This window comes from Labrus bergylta, chromosome 4 (assembly GCF_963930695.1).
Source record: "Labrus bergylta chromosome 4, fLabBer1.1, whole genome shotgun sequence".
Lineage (NCBI taxonomy): Eukaryota > Metazoa > Chordata > Actinopteri > Labriformes > Labridae > Labrus > Labrus bergylta.
The window spans coordinates 27512665-27540208 of record NC_089198.1 but is presented as its reverse complement, the minus strand read 5'-3'; the positions used below and the strand labels follow the sequence as shown (position 1 = coordinate 27540208).

Here is a 27544-nt window from a genome sequence, read left to right as displayed (position 1 = left end):
CCAATATAAGATTCCAGTGTAAGTGGTTGCCACATGCAGCCACTTTAAGTGGTAGCAAACATGGAGGCCATTGAGGTCAGCATTTTCATATTTGTTTAGGAGTCATAAGGCTTTACAAAAGTGTGGATGACTGATGGAGTAAGGGGAGGGAATCTGACATCAATCAAACTAAAGAAAGAGGTGTCATCCAAAATGTCAAGTGCTACTGTATCTACATCAGTCAACAGATGTTAAAATCAGAATTAATAAAGATTGACTCTTGCCCAAATCAGAGGGAATATACAGGATACACTCGTGCAAGTTTTCAAGCGTGGTTGTTTTAAGTCTCCAAGAGTATTATGGGAGGCAGAGTTTCAAGTTATCAGGACTGCTACTGTGGGAGGTAGACATCTTTTCTACTACTAAGATTGAAGTGAAAGGCTAAAAACTGACTTGATGAAGCTGAGGCTCAGGGTTAGCTTAGATCAGCTCCCAGTTATGCTGCTATAGGCTCAGACTGTTGGAGGACTTGATACACAGAGCTCTTGTCTCGTCCTCTCTCATATACTGTATGTCCCATTATTGTCTGCATGTTACTGACTGTATATCTTCCCTGCACTGTCTCTTGCAGGCTCCTGTGGAACAATGTTGAGGACTGTCTTCTGCTGTGGACCTGCTTGACTCCCTATGAATATACTGTAAATATTATCAGTCAGTCTGTCTGACTCTCTCTCTTTCTCCCTCTCTGTCAGGCAGGTTGTGGCAGATGGCTGTCCAACAATGAGCCTGGTTCTGCCACTGTTGCAAAATGCGTGCTCATGATGGATTGAGTTGAGTCTATGTTAATAAAAACAACAAAGATTACATTCCAGACCTAGATATGTTATGTGTTGTGAAATAACTTCATTGATTGATTTATTGATAGGTTGAACCATGAGGGTTTGTTATGAAAAAAAGTGATGAGTAACATTAAGCTGATATGAGCAGATTTGGGCACTACTGTCAAAATGCCTGATGTAAAAGGTGCAGTGGCTTTAACAATATCACATAAACTGATTTTACTGTACATAGACAATACAAAGGTCCCGTCAATGACCTTTTAAGCTTCCCCGTCTGGGTTTATATGACTATCTGTATCTTGCGTGACAAGCTGAGTAACATGAGTAAGGTGGAACATGTATGACCGTGATGCAAGAGGATTTCACTTCTGGGAGGCACAATCTTCTTATTCACATTCTCTATCTATCTGTGTGTGTGTGTGTGTGTGTGTGTGCGTGTGTGTGTGTGTGTCTGTCCCCCCTGACCCACTGTAATCCTGTCGTCTCTACAAATGTAATCCACACGCACGCACACACACACACACTCCAGCATCCGCCTCTGCCAAGAGCACAAACTCAGGTCTAATGAAAGAGCATGTAATCTATCATGAGCTGAACCTAACCTTTATCACTAAGAGATAGATATTTATAAAAAATTATGCCCAGTGGGTACAATAAAATCACACAGGTGGGGGAAGTCTTGTAAATACACATTCATGTTTATTACCATTTACTATTTACATAAGACTATATATCTTTAGACTTTTCTGACATAGACTTCATTGAAAACATTCAGATCTTCCCACAATCCCTTTTTTCCTGTTAAAAGAAAAAAAAGTAATTCATATCCAATAGTAACAACTGTACAAAGACAGCCCAGTAGGTACAATAATTTACTTAAAAATTCTTCTTAAGTCGATGCAAATCATGTGACAAAAAAACAACATCTCAAGAGTTCCTTTCACAACACCGCCCGCCCCCCGTGCCCCCCACAGCGGAGCTGAGTGATCACAAAAGACTAGAGCTTGTATGTACATGCACTAAAGTGCTAGTGTTCAAAAGGCATGCAAATATGTCACTGATATTTGTACAACTGCCTTCCAAATATGCATAAGGTTATCCTCCATGTTGTTGTCACCCTTCTTCTACATGTTTACGGAGTCAAACATTCATCCCAACGTAAAATAAATGAAGTACATTAGCATCAGAAATGACATCATGTGTCTCTGCTTCAGACCCATAAAAGCAGAAGTTGTTTTTTTGTGTGTTTGCTTGTTTTTTGTGACTAAACAGAAAAGTCAAGCTTCGAATGCTGGCAACAAAAAAATAAAGGTATGCTCTTATTGCAAAAAAACAAAAAACTTTTAAAATGTATTGATGCAGGACAACAGAAAATATTTTATGTAGAAAATAAATGTGTAAACAAAAGGTGTAAACTTCCTACAAATCCAACAGCTGACCTTCAGTGTTCAGCTGAAAAAATATTCAGAATTGCAACTAAAATATACATATATGTAATAAATACATATGTACACACATGTGGGGTGATTATGAACTCAAGTGTGTGCAGGCACCTTTTATGGAAATGTAGGTATTATGACTTTGTTGAATGTTATTACAGTACATTCCAGGTTCTTCTGGTTCCTCCATGGTCAGCTGGTGCTACTGGATTGATCATAAAACCCCCGCTTCTGGCTCCACCCTTTAGGAGTCTCTGGAGTTGTTGGGCGGGGGTTTCTGAGGTACTGGGTCTTCAGGCTGAGGTGGAGCAGAGTGAGAGGAGGTAGAGGACAGGACTCACGCTGGCTCCTCACCCTCCAGGATGGTCTTGCGATGCCCCGATGGCGGGAAGGTGAACCTCCTCTTCGTGCCCTCGCTCCAACTGGGGGAGGAGGAGGGAGAGCAGTTTGCCCACCGCGAGGGGGGTCGCTGGTTAGCCGGGCGGGCCGGTCTCAGGAAGCAGGAGTCCAGGGGCGGGGCCACTGGAGAGCGAGGCAGGTCCTGCCGATGACAAGAAGCAGTCAGAGAGGAGGTGAGAGCAGCAGGGTGTAGCTGCTGATAAATGTGGTGGAATTTCTGTATTAAGATTTAAGTGTACAAACATCATTATGTTTTTTCACTGTTCTCTGATGTCAGTCAGACCTGACAGAGTTCACCTCTGACTAGAAACAGCTTAGTGTGTCAAGGGTCTTCCCCTTTATAGCTGCATGTTTGGTAGACTTAGTGTCTGTTCCAAATTGTAATACACAGATTAGTTTAGCTCAGTGTGACTCTGACGTCAATAATGTATTTTCTATATACTCAAAGCCTGTCAAAGAGTTTGGGAGAATTGGCATAGCAGGGACACAACATCAGACGTGTGCTTGCTACTCCATCTCTGCTCCGGAGTATTCTTGTATGTCTAAACTTTCATCAACGTAAGCCATCTGAGTCAAGTTCTTAGTAATTTCCTCAACACTAAGAAACAGAAAGTGGAAATACTGTAAACTGAGAAACACAAATTAAAGAACGAAAGAAGAGGAAGCAGGGGGCAGATGTATAAATATTAATAATTAAAAATGAAAGAATAACAAAGGTGTCAAAAAAGGAGAAATGTCGAGAGAATGCTAATTCATGAGCAACTTGTATTTTTTTTAATGTCAACCTTTGAGTATTAGATTCTAAAGTATTTCTGTTCAAACTAGTCCTGCAGTGGATCGAGTCATATCACCAAAAGCTCCAGTTCCAAATAAACATGTGCACCTTAAATTTCTTAGGTCAAATAAGGGACTGTTTGCACCAAGTTGATTACTGCTTTTTGGGTTGTTATTAGGCATTTGGGTCAAATATATCACCATTGTTTGAACACTTACTGATTTACTGACTGTACAGCAAGATATATTAAGTCATCTCAAAGAGCTTAATTTTTTACAGTAGTTTAACCATTGTATCAAATTTACTTTTACATCTTTTACTATTAGCGCTTCAAACCCATACTGAATTCTCAGACATTCCTGCAATAATGGTGTTTTAGAGAGGAAAATGATTAGAACTCAAATCACGAGATGATTGATGATGAATAAATCTAAAAACAAAAAAGACAGAATTGAAATGAAATAATGATTTCCACAGCATCACAGAGACACAGCAGCACTTTTACTTCTCAGGCCAACTAGACTAGAGGTGACCGTGTGGTCAGGTGAGCAGTTTACTATTGCACACCTGTTTCAAACATAATTCAATTGTTACATTGCTTTGTCACTCCAGGATTTTGATAAACATACGAGGCCACTTACTAGTCTGGTCCTCTTGTAATAACACACAACATTTTTAGTTAACTACAGTTAAGGAAATTAAGCTAACGCAACATTTTCTGAAAATAGTACTCTTGGCCAATTTAGGTGCTCTTAAGTATTTCACTGAAAACGTTTTATAAATTTTGCCTGGTTATGCAATGTAACTGGATTTCTATTCTTGCATACTTACTTGATATTGGGTTCATTTGCTTTTAGCATGTGTAAGTTAAAATTGTCAGTTCGTACAGTTAATATAAGCTACATAATAATTATCATACAGCTGAACCAACACTTTCTTTCTTACAGGTACGTGATGAAACACAGCAGCTTTAGAGGAGACTGCTGGAGTCAGCTGAAGGACAAAACTGCCCTCCTTAACATGGATGTGGTGCCTCAACGTCTATTTTTATATAATGCATCTCGGCAAAACCTCGCAGACACAGAATAATGCTAACACAGAAGTTTATAGTATTTGTATATTTCTGCAGGTGTGTAATGTACGCTGACTTTTCTACATCTGTTACCCTTTGGATGAGATAGCATAAGTAAGCAAAAGAGGGCAACAAGATGAGAGAATAATAGCGCGCCCCCCCCCTCTCCCAAGTATGATGTCAGAGCGTGATTGGGTGAATGATCACACCGGGAGGACATCACACCACCAGCCTGATTTATAAATAGCTCGTCTCGAGGTGTAAGATTTCATCTGAAGGATGGCGGGACATTAAGCCCACAAAGTGACAAACTTGTTCTGCTTCAAGTGCACGGTGGTGAGGCTGTGGTCGGTGGCGTGAGACGATGACATTAAAGAAAAAAATAAGTTAGAGTGACGTGTCGAAAACCAGCAGAGGGTTTTAAAGAACTGACAGGAAAAACAAATCCCATAAAAAGGAGTCTCCATCAATAAATTATTTGTTAATGAATGCAACTGATGGATTGGGTACACACAGGAAATGCAGAGCAGCTTGTGGATAAACACAAGATTTCCTCTGTGAAACTAATACATCAAATCAAACAAGAGCAAAGATCATGCACCATTAATGTGATAAGAAAGTCATTATGCAGACGTCGTTATTGAAAACAGCAACCTGAAGATATTTACATCAGAAAAATCTTAAAGAAGAAATCCACCTTAAAGCTCTTTGACATTTTTGGTAAAGATGTTTTTGTATCATTTTTTTGTCAAAAATGGAGGATGATGTAGCTACAATGGAAATTATTACAGATTTCACACAAAAAGTGCTTTCATCATAGCTTGTTACGTCAAAGTTTTTTGGTCTGAGACAAGAATTTAAAAATGTAGGGCTATGTTGCTGTTGAACAAGGAGTATAATCCCTGAAAAACAATAAAGAGCCATTTAAATAAAATGAAAAATCAGTGCTATATTTAAAGTTTGGTGGGTCAAAACTAAAACTTTTGGTTCAGTTTTGGTCCAAAAGAGCAAGAATGTCCCTCTAAACTAATCACTTTGTGTCAGCAATAAGGAAAGAAATAGATCAAAGGGTGTGTGCATCTTCATTGTTTTCTACACATCACACACATCTGCTAGAAGCCCAATAAGCATGTAAGCTGTCAGATATATTACTGCTGACTGTTTTCCATCATCTAAATGTAGTGATCGATCTAATGCAACCAACTTTTCTAGTATCTTTGTGCATTGCAAATAAACAGTTACTATTGCCAAACACTTCAGATGATGAAGAGAATGATGATTTTCTAGCTGCAGACCCTCAAATCTCAAACCTTTAAAAAGCACTATAGTCGATCGTTTGCAAGATTTTTCTGATAACACCTCTTGCTCCAGCTATTCAATAAACCAAATCACAGAAGTGTTGAGATGTCTTCTGCATAATTTGTCTTTCAAAAGGATTTTGTGTATAATGGAAGTTAAAGGAGCGTGGGACAATATGTAACTTTATTACAGGTTCAGTCATGCACTGAGAGGCTCCTCATAACATGGCATAACAGGTTGAGATACGGTGATGGTGGATTTCTCCTTTAAGCATGCATAATGGACCTCTGATCAGGTTAATATCCTCCAAACATCAAACACAACCTGACAGGTGACAGAAAATAGAACGTGATGAGAGTTAGCAGCTTTCTTCTTCAGTTAGTCTTTGGAGGATTTGTTAGTGTGGGAGAATGGCTGGGGGGAGCTGAAAGAGTGAAGAGGAAAGAAAACACTGTGTGGACAGAAGGGTGAAAAGATGTGAAACATCACAAGAAAACATCACAGTCAATCCTGCTGCACAGGGTGACACTCTGGTGGAAACGTAGTCATAGAATAAACCATATGAAGCCGCAGAGGGTCCCAAAAGACAACAAACAACCTGTGCTAGGAAACGTGTTAAACAACAGAAATAGTCTTCTCTCTCCTCTTGTGTCACGTGTACTTGTTCACCTACTGGTGTAACATTTTATATGAAATGATTTTGTGACTTTTCTTTGAAGGACCATGCTGGTGATTTTGTAGGATTTTCCCCATCAATGGCAAATCATATACTGCAAAACTGTTGTTATGACAGTCAACATTAACTGCCTGACACGTCAGAATTGCTTTCCCTTTCTTCATTAGTCCACAAAAAAATGTTCAGTTATTGTCCTAGTGGTGTTTCTCAGTTTTGTAAATTCTAGTCTTGAGGTTGCCCTAATGTTTGTATTTCAGCTTGGAATCTGAAACTGTCTGTAGATGACAAACATTAGCAGTCCAGCTTAGGAACTAATAATACTGTCCTATGTAACCATAATTAATAAGAAAAAACATTGTCAAAACCTTCTGGTAAACTTGGTTTTAGTTTGTGTCCAAACTCTGCTCTTAATTGATGAATCGCGGACAATCTGAGCAAGAGCAAACCGCCTCCTGTACTTAGAGAGCCTAAATAACAAGCCAAAATGCCCGTCTCTGCCCCGGGGCTTTATTGTGAAATGTTGCTTGACCTACCCTAAAGTACTTCTAGAGCATTGATACAGTGAAGAAAGTAGTGATATATCAATAAAGTTCCTATTATTTGTAGATTTAATGATTAACTGCTATCAAAGTTTAGGTCACAACTGGCTCAATGGTTAACAAAGTTACATTTTTGAGCAACTGTGCCCACCTCTGTGTATACACCAGCTCAGGTAGCACTAGCTGGTCAACATTACCTGTGTGTTTTTGATTAAGTAGACACAGTATAATAGTGTCTCTGAGGTTTAGGCAACATGATTGAAGCAAGCCAGTAATCCAAAGATAGAATTTCACCATTTCCAGAGCCAATGTTAGCGTTATTTCATTTTCCCCAAATATTCTTTTGCAAATTGTGTGACTGTTAGTTACTGGGCTTGCCTAACATTACAACATGTTGAACAGAATATATTTATTATTTCTGAGAGAATATTTTACATTATCAACAGATGTTAGCTATGGCTGGGCTGCCCTTCTGTAGCCAAATAGCAGCCTTGAAGGAAAGCTAACATGAATGGTGATAAATAAAAAGCATATTAGTGTTCCAAATGTTGTTCAGCTCCAGGTTTGTTAGTATGATAAGCCATATGTCAGCAGCCTTCATTAGCTAGTAGTCGAATCAGGTAACGCATGCTAGCTAATGTCAAAGTTAGCCATGTTCTTTTTTTCTTCCTCTACGCTTCAAATGATTGTGTTGCACTAAAAGTCACTCACCTGGATAGCATAAACCATGCATCGACAAGAAGTAAAATAACAATTTTAGGGTAAAAAATCGTGTTCACTAGCAATCTATAGTAGCATTGGCTAATGTCAGCAGCCTTTGATAAATGGTAGTCAACTCAGCTAAAGCATGCTAGCTAATGTTGAAGTTAGCTATGTTTTATGCCACATTTTGTGTGTGAGTGGTGAAATGTGAAGGAGTTAAAGTTTCCAATATTCTCGACCTCCTGTAGACACAACGTATGAATCGTAATTGGTTGCCTTTCCCGCTGTATCTGTTTTATGTTTAATGAGGTTGATTTTCAAATTGTTCAGGAAATGTTTTTTGGATTAAATCTCTTAATCTAAAACTAGGCTACATGGTATGGTATCGGAAATAGTAGTTGTGAGTTATGGTCAATGGGCTAACACATGCAAAATCACCATTATGGTCCTTTAAAAAAACAGATGATCTATACCAAATAAATCATAGCATGCGTACATTAACACGAAGAAAAAGGTGGATGGCCGTCGCACAACTTTTGACACCACTCCGATGGCTTCACACACTGTCACTCTGTTGCCCTGTGAAGCATGCATTAATGGAGAGGGTGAGGAGGGGGGAGAGGTCTGCGGGGCGTGAGGTGAGAGGTCCGTGTGGCTGGTGAACCCCTCGACAAAGGTCATAGAGGAAGAGGAACTTACATCACGGAGACAAGCAGAGTTAGAGTCCCCAAGGAGTTGTTAGTATGACAGTGTGGTTCTGGATCAGAGCAGTGGACAGTGAGGAAGAGGGGGAGATAAAGCCCAGAGGGGAGGAGAAAAGGAGGGAGGAAGAGGGAAAATAGAGCGGGTAATGTTAATTGGTAAAATCAGGCAAAGAAGATAAGTCTAGCATATCAAGGCAGAAAGGTTGACCAGGAGAAATAAGGAGGCTGATTTCAGTCTACAGACAACACAGACAGCAGTTAACACACACCCATTCAGTTTAGACTCACAGGGAAAAAACACAATGGGAGACTGGATCTTATTGTATATACGTACACACCAGCCAAACATTCAAAACTACCTGCCAAAAATATTTCAAACTTGGGGTAGGAGATTAGACACAAAATACTCCCTAAGGCCATAAAGTTTTGTATGCAGGGATTTTCCAACAACATCTCCAATGACATTACTGCCTCAATAAGTTATATAAGAACCTCACAGGCACTGTTCAAGGTGTTTCATTGACTGTATTACTGATGATTTGTCAATAAATGAAACAAAAAAAATTGGATTCAACATTTTTTACATCTGATATCATTTATCAAGTGTGTTTTATTTGTTTTGTCAGATGAGTCTGATCCCTCTACTGTTCGGACAGATCTCCAGACAACCTGCTCTCCGCTGGGCCATCCACAATAATTTATCTAAAAAAATGGTACAGCTTAAATATAATGACTGATACGTATAAAGGCATGTTTCATAAAATACCAAGATGGCTGCCACAGATAGAAATGTTTTAAAGCTGTTACACTGAAATTGTTAAACTCGATGGTGGTTTATATTAGACATAAATGTTAAGAGTTAGCAACTAAATGTGTACCAAACCTCCTGAGTATTTTATTGAAAAAGACTCAATAGGAAGTTGATGTTGGAACAAGCTAGCTTCCTTCAATACAGCAAACATTTTGCTGGTATGTTTGTGAGTTTATCCAAGTGTGATCAGAGGTATTTTGGTCTCCTGCCATCTATAACAGCCCTTGGAAATAATAATAATAAAAAAAACAAGGAGTTCTTTAGAAATGTACATTAAGCAGCTGTGCCAGGCAACTAGTATGTTTGATTATTATTCAACAAAAGCAAAAACTGTCCATTACTATTATTATCTCTATACTATAAATTGACAGTTTAATGGCCTGTATCTATCCCACATTAAAAGTACAATTAATTCCTTTACAATATTTTTTTCCTAAACGAATCCCCATACTTTCCATTCATTTTGGTGGTAATTTAAAAATAGTTTGATAGAGGTCTTTACCAACAATGTTATTTTACACACAACTCTACTTGAAGCGACTACCAAAAAGCAGCATGACATGATCCATATCCAGGTCTACATTAAATAGACACATATACAGACACATTGCGTGCTTCAGTGCTGTCACGATCCATTAGTTTATTCTATTCAAGCTGCTACGGACATCCACATAGGTCACGGCACCATTTAGTGAATGGCTGCAGGAAACACAGACTTCCATCAAAACACAAACGAGACTTTAATCTGTCTGTTCTGCAGATCAGTGAACAGCAGCTGGTGAAAAAGCTTGATGTTAGTGGACATATTAATCACCATATGTGGGATAATGTTTCTTACTGTATCTATAATGGTTTTAAATCTGCATCATCTCTGTGGTACATAGTTTTAATACACTGCTTTATCACAGCATAACCCCACTTATCTGAACTTTTAATCCATCTGGAGAGACAAATGAGAGGCATGCCAGTATGTAATATGTATCTGTGATTTATTTTTCCCTCAGGTCCACTGAATGGGTGGTGAAAAAGGGCCCGACCAACCTGTCAGAGCGCACATTTTATCAAGTGAAATTAATGCTTTTCTTGGTTTGTGTTTAACATGAATAAAATTGGGGTGGGGATTAATTGGAGAGTTCAGAGATTCAATACGTTACTTTTTTGCTACAATCCCACTTAGGTATAATGAGAAAATATGAATTTCTCTTCAGTTATCAGACACATGAATCTGGTTTTGGTCGGGCCTCAGTGAAAGTTCAAGCACAGAAAAAAAGGCTGCGCTTTAAGAAAGTTGATACAGTCAAGAAGAGAGTACAGAAGAAGAAGAAGAAACCTTACAGAGTGTCTACACAGCAAAGAAGGAAAGCCCAGTATTATTGAAAAGGGTTGAATATTTGACATTACCATTGCATCAGTCAGTGCTTTCGATCTGAGAAAAAAAAATTAACATTTTTAGTGATATTATTATGTAGTTGATTAGCTTTCTCTCTAATTAACCATACATGCCTTAATGTTTGTCTTCAAGCATTACGAAGGAAAATCCAAGGCAAAGTCAGAAATATTAATGTGTCATAAAACATGGGCCCCAGATCAAATGAAAGATGAAGCGATGGATCCATTGCGCCTGTATATTTACCTCTATACATCCAGACTGTCCTCTGTCTGAGTCTGCCTGCTTGCTGCTGTCTCTGCTTTGGCCGCCCTGTGCTCCAGCCTGCAGCCTCCTCTCCTCTCTAAAGTTCTGTTCCTGTAGCTTCTTATTAAGGATGCGGGCTGCGTTTTCAGCCAGTGTGTAGCCTGGCGGGGCAGACAGGTCCTGCCGTATGCTCACCACCTCCTGGTTTTTGTCCCCCTGTGTCTCCACTATAAGCTGCACAGGGCTGGGGGAGCGCCCCCGAGCAGTCCGTAGGCACTCCTGGGCGTTCCTGGGGTCTGTGGCGAGAGCCCCTTGTGCGGCGCCGGGCTCAGTGGATGGAGGGCGAGAGCGACTGGGGGACTTGTTGAACTTCTGCATGGATTCATAGGCGACGGGGTTGTGGTCGATGATGTTGAAGAGGCTGGAGAGACCGTCGTTGATGGTGGTGTGGACGGGGCTGTCGCGAGTGGTGGTGGAGCGAGCCCATGCCGACTCGCTGTTGCCCTTCTGTGGGGTGGTGGGGGTTGGCGCACGGCTTGTGTTTGGTAAATCCCCCTTGTTTGAATTGGAAAGTTTGCGCTGAAGTTTGGGCGAGCCATACTTTGGCGAGCAGCAGGGTCGCTCAAACTTACTCTGGATGACGGGAGAGTACTGAACCTTCCTCGTGCTGCGTGACGGGGAGGATACAGGTGTGTTGCCGCCTTTAGGGGTGAGGCAGCGGTGGGGGCTGCTGGTCAGGTTCCTCAGCAAGTCTGTTTGTAGACCAACACTGATGGTTTGGGTGGTCTGAGTGCCTCTTGTGGTGAATCCGTTGGTCTGGCAGGAGGAGTCCCTGACAATGGGCCCTGGCGGAGATCGAATGGCGTTTCTCACAGAGATTGCCACCTCCTTCATGTCGTCGCTCAGGTTCCTGGAGAGCTGTAGCTCCAGGGAGGAGGTGTAGATAGGAGACTGGTTAGGAGAAGTCCTCAACCCCCCACCCTCCAGGAGCCCACAAGGCCACCTCCCACTGCTGAAGACCTCATCCGGCCCACTGGATCCCACCCCAGCCTCTCCTCCTCCCCTGGCTTTGGTCCCTTTGGTGTACAGGAAGTCCGGGTCTTGGCCAGTAGGGCACTCGGCTGCTCCAGGCCTGGTGGGGCTGTGGATCATGTGCACCCCACAGTGCTCCAGTCCCATCCCTGCCGCCCCTGCCCCGTTGCCCCTCAGTGGGGACTTGTGGCAGTGCTCGGGGCTGCTCAGGGTGCTGGTGGTTAGGGTGGCGCTGGTGGTAAGGAACCAGGAGGCTGGCTGGAATGGATCAAGAACGGGCTCGGCTCCCCTGGCCTCAGGGGGTCTGTCAGGCCATGCCTCTCGGAGAGGACCTTGGCCGGTGGTGGATGATGGGAAGTCCCAGCCCTTATTGTTGAACTCCTCAATGTACTTGAGGTCATCTGGGGAAAGAGGAGGGGTGATGTCATCTTGGCCCTGATCACCGAGGCGAGTCTTGTCAGGGAGGAACGGAGAGCTGTCCATTAACCGCTGGAAGTCGCTCATTGAGCACACTGACTTGGCTCTGGAAAACACGCACAAACACACAGAGTTCATTATCAGCGGGGAAACCATGCATCACAACAAACATCACAACAACACAGGAATTTCATTTTATTTTGCTGCTGTGTGTATCTTTTTAGAAAACAACGCCATGCCTTTCAGTGTTTAAATTTTTTTTGGATTAGTTAACAGTAGAGCCAGCTGGAGAGACACTTTTACTGAAAAATCACCAGGGCGAAGTCACTGTCACTTTAAGTAACCGTAAATAGATTCAACAGATGATCTCCACAAAGATTGTTGTGAATGTATCAGCAGCAAAGGAGGCGGAAATTATCGTCAGCTTTTCAGAGAAGCTGTTTAGTGTGTTTGCTGTTGAAATCCATTAAAATGCATCAGCTTTCAAAGAATGTCAAACACTCATTGATCTGATTGCGACTCAAAGCTTTTCATAAGGTTACCTGAGCAGACTTCCACCGCCCATCTCTTCCTCTGGATACTCAGGTTCACCTTCACTCTCCACGATCTCATTCAGAGCCTGAAACACAACAGGTGCAACAGTAAGGTCGTCTGGTATAAAAATCTGTGAAGGATGAGGATTGGTGAGTGCAATGATCTCCAGACAATGACGCAATCTATGAAACAATCCTTTCAGTTCTAGTTTGGCTTTTATGCCCTATAAATACAACTATGGTTTCTTATGACAGTCAAATGCTCATCTTGAGTCTCATTTAATTTTTGATGTGATAAAGTTTTTTTTTTTCTTAAGCCTGTCTGACACCTAACCTTCCCTGTAGCAGTTTCAGGCTTTTCAAAGAACAATAAAGAGATAGTCGATGATGATCTTGTTTGCTTTGGTAGGTGATGAAGAGGCATCACTATTCATTTTAGTTTGTTTTATAACCAATTAAAAAAGGAGTTTAAAATAAAACCTTGACTGATGTACTTTACCTCGTTCATGCAGGGGAACCTCTTCTCACTCTCCAGTCTGGATGGAGGCGGGACCTCCAGGCCGCTGAGGGGGTCCAGAGACAGAGCATCCAGGAACAGGTTCTCTGTTGGTCCTTTAAGCCTCATGGCGGCGCCCTGCTCCTCCAGCATGGCCTCAGAGTCGGAGTGGGAGCGCACGGGCGGGACAGAGATAGGTGTAGACGTACATGGGGAGCGAGGGGAGCGTGGGGAGCGTGGGGAGCGTGGTGATCTTGGGGCGTTACAAGGACTGTCCTGAGGCGAAAACACTCCTCTGTGACCTTCTTTAATGTCGATGCCCTCTCCTCGTCTCGTACTCAGCTCTCTCTGCATCTGGAAAGAATCACACACACAAGTATAAAGTGATTCATCTGATGACATTAAAGACTGGTGGGCCGGTGTACAACAACGGGAAGCTACAATTACAACTCAGTAAATATTTAAATCAAAGTTGGAGAAGGAATGCATCAGAATTTGAATTTTTTTTTTCATGATTATTCCTTTGACTGCACAAATGAGGAATATACTGTAAGAATAATTCTGTGTGCTTGATAAATTCATCTAAATAATAGTCTAGGATTGTTCATATTTATCTTTTTTTAGATAACTCCAAGGTTGTCTTTTAGATCTTCTTTAGGTTTGTTGAGGTAGTAATATTTCACCACATAGCGTACGTGCTATTTCACTGATACTTAGAGGAAACATTTGTATTACCTTATTGTCTAAGAAGACAATAAAATAAATACCTCTCTTATCTCTTTATGCTTTTTATATGCAATTTTTAATGGCTACTAAATGGCTTAGCATATTGAGTTGAAACTAGATAATCATCTGGTCTAACTCTGTCCAAAGATAACTACGTAGGCTTTCCTGCTTCAAATCTTTGTGCAAGGCTAAGCTAATCAGCTGCTAGGTGTAGCTTTACAGTTACTGAAATAATTGCTGATAACTTTATTTTTCATAGGGCTTTCTCTTGACGGGTGATCTCTGTGCAGCCATCTCTGATGTATGAAGTAGTTGATGCTCAGGCACCATTTAAACAATGTGTGTCACTCTGCTGCAGGGACAATACTAGTAGTTAGTGATCTACCTGTGACTTTCAGGGTTAAGTACCTTGTGTCAGGCTCAGAGTTTAACAGTTTCTAACAATCACAGCACGTCTTCACTTCTTCAGTCGGGGCAGTTCAGTAAGTGACCTGTGTTCCACAATCTGCTGCAACACCGCTGAATAATGCATCTCCGCTTCCTGCTCTGTGCATCAGCACTTTGTTCTCGGAGCTGGTGAAAGGGAGCCGTATTCAGAGGGTGTTCCTGTTGTTATTATTCCAGTCAGTGCTTTATACTTTAATTCTCTCATATCATATTAACCGGTTCATGTTTCCACTTCCTGTCTGGCACATCAAACACGAGTGAGTTGAGGTACTGCAGTGTGCTTCATTAAATCTCCCAAAGGAGATCAATAATTCAGTAATCCGCTTCAGGATTTTTTTTCATCTAGCTAGAATATTAAAAGTACCAAACAAGAGCAAAGATAATCACCTTGGGTACTTTGTCTCTTTAGTATCTGCTTAAAAAGTAAAACACAAACATGGATATATTTCTTTCTTTGTGAGGACAAGCCTTAACCTTTTTAACTTCGGGTATGTTCTGTTTCATGATCTCTTCAGCATCAGTTCAGTTTAAAGTAGCTTTTTCTAAGGTGACTGGTAAATACTTTTCCTGAGGTAAGATGTGAATTTCTCTCCATTCCCTCACCCTCTCCATCTTGCGGTGGAGCTCCCTCATACTGCCGTCCCACTCCTGACGCTCCTGGTCAAAACGCTCCAGGAGGTCCGCCCTCTCGCGACCCCATCTCTTCTCTCCGTGCAGAAGCTTCCAGCGGAGGTCCAGGGAGGTACCGTGGCTCTCGGCCAGCAGACGCTGGTGCTCCTCTCGCTCCTGCTTCATGGCCCGCTTGGGGTCTCCTGATGGTTCCCCTTCACCTCCCTGAGCCTCGCCTCGCAATCTGCCTGGCACCTCCTCCTCCAACTGGACAAAGAGCAAAGGTTTTTGGTTGATTATTTATTATCATGTTTTTATCAGGCTGTGAAATATACTCTTAGAAATTAGAAAGGGTGAGACAATAAAATTAGAATGAGATAAACCGTCAATTTAACCAAAGTAGAAGACTTTTACTGTAACTACTTCCAACCAAAGACTTAGTCCCTCTGAAAAAGACGAATTAACTATCTGCATAACCCTGAAGGTTTCTGACAAATAATGGTGTTTGTTTACAGAGCTTTAAGCCCTAGCAGTGAACAGATTTCTTCTTTAGTTCCACGAGTTTTAACTTCAAAAATGAAGGAATCCTTACGAATTGAAATGTCCATCACCATAGCAAGCATACATTTTTACAGCCTGGTATTAAATATAACATTTTAGGTCTGTACAGGGGTACAGTTGATAATATTTGTTTTGATTATATAAGGGTTTGAAGTATTGCATAATTAGCCATAACAAGGGGTGTGGCTGATTTGACTGACAGCTGGGTGCATAGTAACTGTTTGACAGGAGGCATGGCTTTATTAAAGGTAAGTCCTGTTACCAACTTTAAACTGTCCGCTTTGTTCTTGATATTTTCACTAATAAGAATATGCTAGCTAGATGACAGGCTAGATAGGCATGCTTCTGCAACCAAGATATTTATTCAGGCTGTCTTAACTCCACCTCTTTGCCTGCTTCTAGTTTAGCCATGAAGTGGGAGTCAACATTTCCAATATGGCGACGTGAGCTTCAAAACTGTGCTGCAGAAACCAATGGCTGACGTCATGACGTCCATATTTTTATACAGTCAATGTTTTTCTTTAGTCAATTTAATTAATTACAACCTGCCACTGGCCAACACAACTGGGCGAACAAAGACCTTTTTACAGTTTTCTTACAGTATGACAGGCAGACCAAATTAAAACCTGAATAAGGGGTGTTCTCACAAATTTTGATATTTTTAACCACTCTCTAAACAGAGGAATCACAATCGCACTAAAGATATCTTCAAAGCAGCAGAAGGACCGAGTGAAGCCCCTCTGGAGGCTTCTGTTTACCTAACAGAGCCGAGCAGAGCTTTGTCATCTCCAGCTTGCTCTGATCTCCAAACATAACGGTACAAACCAGAGTCTACAGCGCTGGAGCTGTGTGTGAATCGAATGAGCCGGTCAGGGCCGCCCTTCAAATGTCAGCTTACATAACTCCCATTCATAAATGTTTGTCATGTAAAATTGTATATTGGGTTTTCAAACTGGAGAGGGTAACAGTAATAGCTGCTGAATCAAGGCTGTTCTCTAGGGAGCCAAGATGTAAGACGTTATAAATAGAGACAGATATTTTGGAGGTCTTAAACTGTGTGTCACCAGAAACATGAGCCAGCCTGAACGACGATATTAATATCATCCTGGAGTGAAACAAAAAATAACTTCTATCCATGTATAAGTACACAGGTAAGAGTAATTTCCCATCCTGCTCTGCTCTGCTGGGCTGTGTAATGATGAGCAGTTTAGGGGCATGTTTCTGAAGTCTTAATCAGAAAGAAACACAGCGGAGCAAGAGAAGAACTCGACATGGTGTTATCACAGGAAAATAAGTCAATTAGTTCTCGTTGAGGCCCTCGGCGACCTCTGCTCTGTGGACGGATATGAAGCACGTAAAAAGTGTTCAGATTAAGAGCAGCAGAGTTAAAAAGATAATCCTCCTCCATTAACTCAAAACTGCTTAATTAGTTCCCAAAGCTGCCATTTTTAATCAGATATAGCTCAAGCTTTTTCATTTTATAGTCACAACACTGTGGTCAAGAAAAAAACCAAATTGTAAGACTTTTTTTCCCCACTATGTTTTACGTGAACATGCTCTGCCTCTCAACGGGAAGGAAATCTCAAATAGACACAGCAGACAAGGAGGCTCCGACTGCGACGACCGTCTGTATCACGAGACAACACTGATTCAATATCTCCCTGTGTGACACTGTCGCACCTCAAACACAACGTCTCCTCCTCTCACTGCACTCACTTTATCCACAGAGAAATTCAAACTGCTGCCAATAACTGAGGGGATGTCAACAACACATATAGCTTTTTATGTTGGTTACTGTCAATGATACCAGGACAGTCCTGATCAGAACTACGCATCTATTCCTTTACCTGCAATGTCAGTCAAAATGAAAAGCAAGTATTTGTAGAATTAGATCATCTTTTATTCTGGACCTGCCAATAGAATCCGTAAAGATACTGTGGCCGATGGCAATGCGACACTGTTAGTTTAAATCCTTGGGAAGACGTTCAGGGACGGGTTGTAGCTGAATCTGTGTCCGTAAGAAAGGTAAGTCGTAGTCAGTGACTTCAGAGCACTTTAACACTGGTAGAAACGCAGAGCAGATTACTGATCAATAATCCTCAAAGTAAGGATATTTTCATGTGCTTGTATATTTAATGTCTTATTCTTGCTTAATGTTAGTTTTCGTCTTCCGTTTTGGATACTTTATTTTTATACATTTTATGTTATAATGTCTCAATTTTGCTCAAAGTCATTTTATTTTGATGCTTTTAATGGAATTAATTTTTTTCTTTTATTTCTGTTAAGGACTTTGAATTGCGATATGTATGAAATGTGCTTCATAAAAAAAACTTCCAAGCTCATTATCCTCTTAACACGACACATTAAAACCACTATCAGACAGTGAAGGTGACTTATTTCAAGTTTTCTGTCGTAGGGCAGCAAATGTTTATTACACTGCTTACTTGCCCTGAAAGTTTTATATTTGAGCAAACAATTGGATCATAGCAAAAATGCCTCCAACATTGTCAAGTCAAATGTTTCAGTTTACTTCCTAGCTAGTTCTTGGTTAGGCTGAAGACAGGTGATTTGGCGGATAACTATTAACAATGGGTCAAAAACAGCAGTGAACTCGTGTTTTGTAACTTGTAAAGATGCCCTCTGTCTGCTCTGGACCTTGGGGAAATCTTTCAAAGGGTTTTCTGTTCTCTGTAATGATTTTTCCCTCAGTCGACCATTCAATGTATGTTTCCCTGGGTCAAGATGTTGAAATCAACCACCCAGCAGGGCTGAAAGCCGACTGAGGTTTTATCCTTTGAAACCTAAATCCTCAAAGACAGAGACATTTCCACAGTGGTTGGACAGATTTTCATGATTCAAACTGCGAGTGAAACATCAAAACTGCCTTCTTACTTTTGCCTCAAACATTGTTCTTGTATGGGAACACAGGGATGACACCCATGTGAACCCTTCTCAGTCTCCTGCACCAAAAGAAAAACAACCTAACCTGATGTGAAAGAACACTTGGATGAATGGCCTTTAAGCAACATCTATAGATTTCATTTCAACAGGGATTGTCATATTTCTCTGTAAGCAGATTAATTATTTTGTAACATGATCCGGTTATTCAGCTGAGAATAAAATAATCATTGGAATAATATTTTCAAACGGTTGTAAAAATCACCTCCCACTCTAACAGTACCATAAATTGCTCGGGCCATTTTGGATCCTATAATCCTTCCAACTCATGAAAATCTTTTAATAAACCGCTCTTCTTCTGTGGTATTTTATCATCTCACCGCCGTGTGTTTGAAATGGTTCTGTTGCTTTTAGTCTACAGTGCCTTAAAAAACAATAAAGAGTTTCAGTGAATATAATGAATGCTGTTTTAAAGAAACAGTTTTGTATATCAAAACAAAAATCCGTAGCATCTACTCAAAATGACTTATTTTCGTTTTCATGTTCATTAGTTGAGATGAAGATTTGCAAAGTGTTTAGAGACACATGATGAGAAAACAAGAGAGCGCTTTAACAGGTGGTCATAAAACGGCTTAGAGGCATATTGAACAATTAGGCACAAAGCTGAATTAAAATGTTTGCACAATGACAGAATATACCAATAACATGGTACAGAGCAAGTGATTCATTATATGTCTTCATCAAAGCCGTCCTGCTTCTTGTACTTTGATTGTTGAGCATGTTTTATAAATACGATTGTGTCTCAGTGTTTGTAACTTTTGATCGAGATTATAACCCAACTTCATTTCTGATGGGCCCAAGGGGAGCTGCTGAAAAGATGTGTTTTGTTTTTCTCCACCTTGTTATCCGTTTGCCCTGCGTGGGATTTCATCCGTGGACAAGGCAACGTGTTTACTGTCACCTCACTGAATGCACCGCTAGTCTCCTACACCAGATTGTGCCCTGTCTCTTTAAGGTGGGCGCTGAGACGCCATCTGTACCTGTGCGACCTGGCACTTCATCTCTGCCCATTTGACCTCCCAGGCGGCTTTGTCATTGGCGTAGGACTGCTGCAGCTGACAGCGCCGCGCCTCTTCCTCTAGCAGCTCCTCCCGAAACTCCTCCAGCAGCGTCCGCAGGGCCTGCAGCACTTGACGGTTCTCCCCAAACTGCAAAGAAAACACACACAATTAGGAAAGGTTACAACGACACATGGAGAGAACACACGAGACATGTTCTGCAGGTTTAGTCCTACCTTGATAGACTTGTCTCTCGTATTTATCTGGGCCTGTGTCCTCTCTTTATCACTGAGACTAGCCGGCTCTGTAAGTGCTTTATAAATCAATTTGACTTGAACTTCTACTGTTTCCCATCTGTCTTCTTGACCTGTTTGTTTCTAAATCATTGTCCTTTCCCATCCATCTTTTCTTTATTCCTGTCCTAAGGACATAAAATATGAACACAAGACTGTTTTGTTGGTATATGTTTCCCCTGCAAAGAACCTGCAAACCAATCAGTGGAAATTAAAGGAATTCCCTTAGCAACCCGGGAGTAGTGTTTTAATTAAAGCAGCAACAACAAAAAAAAACCTGTTGGACATCTTGCATGCTCATTTATTTCAGTCCAAGTTTTCCTCAGGGGGGGCATGAGACATTTTAGATGGATTGGTTTTTGCTTTATAAGTGCCTGAGGCTATACGACATGCACTGGGTCACAGTGACGAGAACAGCGTGTCACTGCTGGAGTGTGTGCTCAGAGAGGTGTGAGCAGAGCTTTTAGTTCTGCTCCTGTACAGAGTCTTCAGGTCCTGACCAGGAGGTGGTGATGCACAGGAGTAAACCATGACCTCGCTGTATCACTACAGCTCTGAGGGCTGGGCTGAGAACATGAACTTATATATGTAGTCTAACCAGGGAAAACAGTGGGAATCACAGAAACCCCCACCAAAGACTGAATAAATCTTCTTGTTTCATTCTTTAGTTAGTAGATATGTCTCCAGCACTGAAAGAAAATGTTTCATTACATAGATTTACTCATTAGGATATAGTTATTTTGTCATCGAAATGTTCCAAAGATAGATGTTTGCCTGTAGAGAATAGCAACTTAGTCGGCTACCAGTAATGTAGTGTTGCTTAATAGTTAGCTTTTAGGCTAATTAGCTGCTTTGAAATCAAAAGGACCCCATGGACTTCTTGTAAATAGACAGTTACTTTTACAGTTTGTATTTCACACTTTAAAATGCACTTGTGTGTATCCTTGAGGCCAACTAAACGTGTTGAATATTCATCAAGCATTTGCAATGCAGATAATTGATTTTTTTTAAAAGTCCTTAAATCATGTTTGCTAGCAGTAGCAGAGACATTAAGCTTTTATTAAACAGTGAAAGACTCAGATGTGACTGACTGACTGAAATACAAAATCCACTCCGGCTAGCAGTCTCTTTCTTTTAAACAGGAGGATCTGTCTGAAGCTTCTAATGGTCAAATGTGACCAATATATATTTTTTCCTAATTATTTTAGATTTACACAAGATTTGATTTTGTATATAAATAAGAGTCCTCAACATTGTAACTTGTTGGATGAGTTGAATCTGAATCCTTTCTGAAATGAATGTGTGTCTTCTTTGGACCGTACTTCACTCTTCCACCATGTTTCAGAAACATGAAATACACATAACCCCGTTTCCAACCTTCTCATCTGCCCTGTCCTCTTAATAAAGGCACGGAAAGAGTCCCAAAAAATAACCCTTCAAAAAAAGCTAACAGGATCACTAGTGTTTGAAAGGTGGCATTGTGTTAGTTCAATTCAGAGCCTGTCTGAAATGGAGGTACAGATGCAGACGGCATCCATGCTGTACAAGTTCTACCCAACAAACAGGCTAAAAAGAACTCAGACGATAACATTTTTCTACCAACAATAACTCCATTAAGATGCATTTATTATATTTAAACTTCAACAAATAGATCTTCAGCTATTGTTTTTAATCTTTCCTCAAGGGGTATTTCCTCCTCCATACCTCCCCTATGAGTGGAGCTCTGACATCATGCAGTAACATCTTAAATACATTTGATTAGATTTTTTATTTGGAGCGCTCATTGTGGAAAACAATCATGTTGTCAGAACGGTGGGTGGGGGGGGGGACGCAGGTGCAGACCCGGAAGTTATCCCAGAAGGATAAGCAGAAAAATAGCAAGCGATAGATTGGAGAGGGGAAAAAAATTAAATAAATTGTATTGAGCCGAAACAAGCTTCCTAAACTGAATAATACCACACAGCTGACTTGAAACTAAATTGTCCAAGAGGCCCAGAAAACACTCAACAAAAAAGCAAAGGCTGCCAGGGAGGTCTTAGCAGTTAACACTGCAGTGTCAAGGAGTAGAAACAAAATAACCCAGCACCCTAAGTTATACCCTGAGAGACGGCTAACGGAGAGCAAATACACAGAGACTTCTTTGTTTGTGTTTATGCAGACTTACACACACACAGACATACAACTAGAGAAAGTCTAGGGAAACCCCTCACTACCTCTAAAGGTGAGCTAATGAATCAACACAGAGCACTGGAGACCCGGAGATGTAAGCTCCCCACACCTGGGCTTAAACACTTAAACAAAGCCAATCAGTCACATACACACCTGACTGCAGTGAGTTGATTCTCTCCCCAACCCCCCCTAAGTAGAACAACTGACTCACACATGTTGATTTAACTACAAAAAAGTTCCATAGCAAGGGTTCAAACTCAGGACCCTCCTGAAGTGACGTTACTGTGCACACCAGGGTACCACTCAGCAAAATTCAATCATTGGAAGTGTTGTTTGAACAATCTGGAGCTGGTTAAAGAACTGTTACATCACATGACGCTACCATTTAAAGAAACACTCAGTTTTACGTAAGTGTATCCCAATTTAATAATTAGAGCTTCCTACAGTAAATGAGATCAGCACTCACAAACACAGAAGGAGAAATCTCATTTACAGTATTTAAATAAACTCAAGCACTTCAACAGTATCAGACATCGGCAGCACCAAGGAGGATGAAACACGATTTTTTTTTTCCCGCCCACCTAGCTGCAAAACTCCTTGAATAAAGTCTAAACTACAAACTTTCAATGGCCTTTTTACACCTTAACATACTATTATCTCACATACGCAGTAGGATTTATCATCTGTGCTTGCTTTTGCTGTAGAAGCCATCGGTGCATATGCTCACTAACGCAAGTATGCATTTCTGCTCTCGTGCATAAATCTTAATACAGTCTACTAACCAGCTTTAAAAGAGCTCACAGAGTGAAGAGACAATGTACCAAACAATGTGGTATGGACAAATCCAATGACAGGACAAAGTAGAGCACAAACAGCTGCTTAATTATGCATCCACCCAAAAATGCTTAAGTAGTTTCTTTATTTTCACAGAAGAAGAAGTGGTCATCCAATATACAAAAAGTGACACACACAAATGTCTCCTTTGCATGTAACAACACTGTGTGCACTCAAAATAATTACTGCCCCTAACTAGTTATCTGGGCCAAAATTCTCATCAGCATACCACGCCAACACAGCTCTAATGAACGGCTGCCAGACACTCATTTGCACACAAATGACATTGAATGAAAACAATGATAAATGGCCCATTAAAGGTCCGATAGTTTATTAAAGAGGATCTGTCTGAAGCTTCTAATGGTCAAATGTGACCAATATATATTTTTTCCTAATTATTTTAGATTTACATAAGATTTGATTTTGTATATAAATAAGAGTCCTCAACATTGTAACTTGTTGGATGAGTTGAATCTGAATCCTTTCTGAAATTAATGTGTGTCTTCTTTGGACCGTACTTCACTCTTCCACCATGTTTCAGAAACATTTTGGCCTGAAGTACTCCTGATGGAAAACCGGGACACGTCCTAGATTAAATAACCATGCGTTATTTAAATAACCACACGTCAGTACCTGTCTTTGATGTTGCAGGTGACGGTCAGGTGATGGCAGAGGGATGAAGGGCCCGGTGTCGCGGACGTCCCCTGGAGTTTGTGGTAAACACAGTCTGTCGTCTCGCTCCGACTCCCCCTCCGCCTGCTCCGTCATCGCTCCCAGCTCTGGGATGCCCTCCAACTTCTCAAACTGGAACAGATGATACGGCCATGAGAAGCCCGTGGTTTAATTCATGCACTTGTTTTTTTCTGGACCAACATATTCTGTTTCAGGCTGGCATTCCCAGCATGCAGTGGGTTGAAGGCAGACATGTGTTACCAGGCTTTAAAGAGGACCTATTTTCCACCTTTTCAAACAGTCCCCTGTGGTCTAAATGAAACATCTGTGCTGTGCTTTGGTCAAAATATAACATGAATCAAGCACCAGAAGCGTTTTGTGACCCTGTATAAACCAGCTCTCTCAGAACGCTCCGTTTTGGTGTGTGTGTCTCTTTAAATGCAACGAGACCCCCCTGAGTTTCCCCAGTAGATATCACTCTTCTGTAGAGAGAATAAAAATGGCGGACCTGCGCAAAAGTTGTCCTAATTATAAGAACTATCTGTAAAGACATGAACGTGTTTGATTAAAAATGTATTTGTTTTTTATTTTATTTTATAGCTTGATCTGTCCCATAGAGGAGGTGGCGCTAATGACTTATAAAGAAGCCAGTCAGCAGGGGGTGCTCCAAATGTTTTTGGCCTCACTTTTGGGTAGCTGTCATGGCGTCACGTGATTTAAACAGTCTATGCTCTGAGTCTTCATTGTTTCCATCTGGTTTATTAGGTGAGAGCCATTGTGGTATGAAATGTTCCTATGATTAAGCGCATTGCAAATAAAACTGGCTTGAGAAAAATGAGAAGATTTTGTGTTTGGACTCGGTGTCAAGTCAAGGGCGTGTGGTAAACATCCAGTACATCTGGTCTGCACTCTGCTGCACCATCTGCAGGGGCAAATTACTATTCACATCAAGGCACTGAATGAATAAGACATTCATTTAAAACTAAGTTAATGGAAAGCTGCATAAACAGTCACCCTCTCTGAATTAATGAAAAATATTAGAGCTAAGTGATATGTATTATGGTGAAAACTACCGAAAGGTTTTATATGATTAGAGGAGGAACTGAAAAGCTATCTGAATTTAAAACAGCCACACACAAACAAACTCAGGGGAACAGACTCAAACTGCTCTGTAGTGACAGTACAGAAGTTATGAAAACCTCTGATAGACTCAGTCCAAAGCCTGATTTGATTTCACACTTCCTGGATTAAGAATGACAGCATCAACCAACATTTCAAACCTCTCGCTCACCTCTGGGTGCCCCGCCTCCTCTCCAGACTCGTCCTTGCAGCCGAGTCTCCAGTGCATAAGGATGGACCTGAGCTTCATGTAGAAGATGATGGTGTTGCGTCTGAAGAGGCGGACCTCTTGTTGCAGCATGGTCCTCTCCTGAGTCCAGGGCCCCTCGTGACACTGAAGACCCTGCAGCTCCAGACCTCCACGCTGGGCCTCCATACGCAAACGCTCGTCCTCCTGCTGCAGGAGGGACCAGGAGAGGATTCACAAAGTCAATAAACGGTTAATCATAATAAAACAAGCTATATTCAAATACTTTCAATGTTAAGTGAGATTTAAGTATTTTCCATACGTTTACATTTATTTGGGATCGGTTTGCTAACAGTTCAGATATTAAAGCTTAAATTAGCTTTAAATAACTTTCAAAACTTTCTTCATCTCTTGCCGCTGGTAAGGCTTAATGACATGTTTTTTCAACTTCATCAAAGACAGCAGAGCAAGTGAAGTGTGTGACATCGTTCTTGTTGCTCATGTTCAAAAATGCAAAGTTATTTGAACATGGCGTGACTGACTGTTGTTGTACCTGAGGCAGAGAGACGACAGCGTCCCGTTCCTCTGTCGCCGCTCGCAGCCTTCGTTCATGATCCAGACGAAACTGGATGTCAGCAGCAGGCGTGTCCCGGAGCTGAACCCACAACAGCACAGCACACAGTCACTTTACCAACACTTTGGAAACATTTCATCACATATTGATACCTCACTATCCGTCTGTTTGTCTCTATTTAAAGCTTTATTTGTCTGTCGAACAAAATAACAAGGATTTATGTATGAGATGATTCCACTTGATGTATTTGTTCTCTTCAGTTTTCACAGCAAAACAAAAATCCGCTGAGCAGGATGGAAAATCCTTAAATGAGCTCCGACTTTCACACAAGCAGAAACTCAAAATATCTCTTGTAACATCTCGAGAGATTGTTATAAATTCAAGCTGAACATTTTGAGCTTGACTCAATATTTCTTCATTCAGCAGCGTCAGAGTCCTGATGTAACCTCAAAATATGTCGGGGGTTCAATCCCCAATCTATTGCAGTTACTTGTCTGAAGTATCCCTGGGCAAGACACTTAATCCCAACTTGCTCCTGCAGCTTCATCGGCGGCGTATGAAAGGGAATAAGTAAATACTGATAGACTCTTTACATAGCAGCCTCTGCCATCAGGGTGTGAATGTTTAGGCGGCATAAAAAGTGCTTTAAATTGCCAGAAGACTAGAAAAGTGCTATACAAGCTTAAATCAATTTACCATTCGTTCATGTGATGTGTATCATTAAGTCTTTAAGTGGCACTCCTGCTTGTATTGTGATTTATTAATCAGCTATTTGCTGTTTTCTATATTTATTTTATCTTTCTTCACCATGTTCTGATGTGTAGATGGAAGTGACCCCTGTTTTTTCAATCAAGACCTCATGCCTCATGTTATTATAGGAGGGAGCAACGACCAGAGACATGCGAATGGTATCGATCTTCTCGTCTCACTTTCAAGAAGCTATCTAATTAGATTTTTTTCTAACTATATCTCGAACCATTTCCTAAACTATGGCCCTTGTTTTTTTATGAATTGTTGAAGTCCAAATATTGTATATTGAGACTGTCTACTAGAGGTGCACAACACAAGCAAAACATTCACTCAATCCATTTAAAAACATAGCTTCATCTTAACCACGGTTTCAGTCAAAAAAGAATATTCCTTATTTTGGTTGTCTTGTTACTCTTTGAAAAAAACAAAGACTATTTATACCAAAAAAGACACTTTAGGTCAGTTATATGTAAAAGACTGCTCTGAATGTCTGAGTTACTTGATTATTTTAGGTGGGAAAAAAACGCTCTTAGGGTATGAGATGCTAATGTTAATGGTTCTGAATGTAATGATTCGTCTTCCGTCTGTTTGTGAGACATCACTAGCCGTCACCAAACAAGAACTCCGAGTGAAGACACTGACAATTTAGAAATTTTAAACCGCAGTTTAAAAGGCGATTTCTGCCTTCTATCTGGGTTGCATCCTCCAACAGTAAGTTGAGCTGTTCAATGTGTACTGGACCCTGGATCACCTCCCTGTCAGCCCAATGTCAAATGCAAATCACCCAGGCCTACAGTGCAGCGCTAATCCTGCCATATCCAAGCTGCTTTTCCCATTCATTCATTCCCTCTCTCAGATTAGACTGCAGCAGAGAGCATGGGTACATAAAGAAATCCACATGAATGTGCCATAACTGTTATAGTAATGTGTCACATCAGCGCCGCCGGTACTCTACATTACATAACAACGGGCAGATTCTCTATGAACGCAAGCATGAGGCGGCGATTATGAATCAGAGTGTCCTGCCATTAAAGAGCCGGTTTAATAAACAGCCGAGTCAATGAAGGATTTAACAAATCTGAGCTGTTGCTGCTGTGCTGCCGCTCGCCTCTTTGATTGCGCTCTTTGATTTTATTGATTGTGCTCTTTGCGTGGGCGTTCAAAGTGTACTGTGACACTTCTGTGTAAGCTGCACTCTTACATGCATTTATTCTGCTGAGTCGAGTCATGACAGTGCAACCGGTAGTGATGAACCGGTGCCAGAGGGCATCACTTACAGAGTGCACTGTGTGCAGACTCAGC

The 27544-nt window shown here is 41.1% G+C and overlaps 1 protein-coding gene across 5 annotated transcripts in view; it reads right to left on the bottom strand.

Annotated features, from left to right (window-relative positions):
- Positions 1-1495: 1495 nt before the first annotated feature.
- LOC109975626 (microtubule cross-linking factor 1) overlaps positions 1496-27544 on the bottom strand; it is a 67660-nt gene continuing 41611 nt past the window's right edge. For 2 of the 5 annotated variants that reach the window (XM_065954273.1, XM_029276005.2), the window contains exons 7-15: positions 25472-25573; positions 24904-25128; positions 23574-23744; positions 19627-19794; positions 15122-15394; positions 13349-13699; positions 12859-12935; positions 10868-12422; positions 1496-2798 (exon numbers count right to left, since the gene is read on the bottom strand). In XM_065954273.1, the coding sequence (XP_065810345.1) occupies positions 2595-2798; positions 10868-12422; positions 12859-12935; positions 13349-13699; positions 15122-15394; positions 19627-19794; positions 23574-23744; positions 24904-25128; positions 25472-25573 (3126 nt within the window). In that variant the 3' untranslated portion in view covers positions 1496-2594. Of the gene's footprint in view, positions 2799-8418; positions 8477-10635; positions 10661-10867; positions 12423-12858; positions 12936-13348; positions 13700-15121; positions 15395-19626; positions 19795-23573; positions 23745-24903; positions 25129-25471; positions 25574-27544 lie in introns of all 5 variants that reach the window. The other 3 variants (XR_010666364.1, XM_065954274.1, XM_065954275.1) reach the window with 3 other exon arrangements.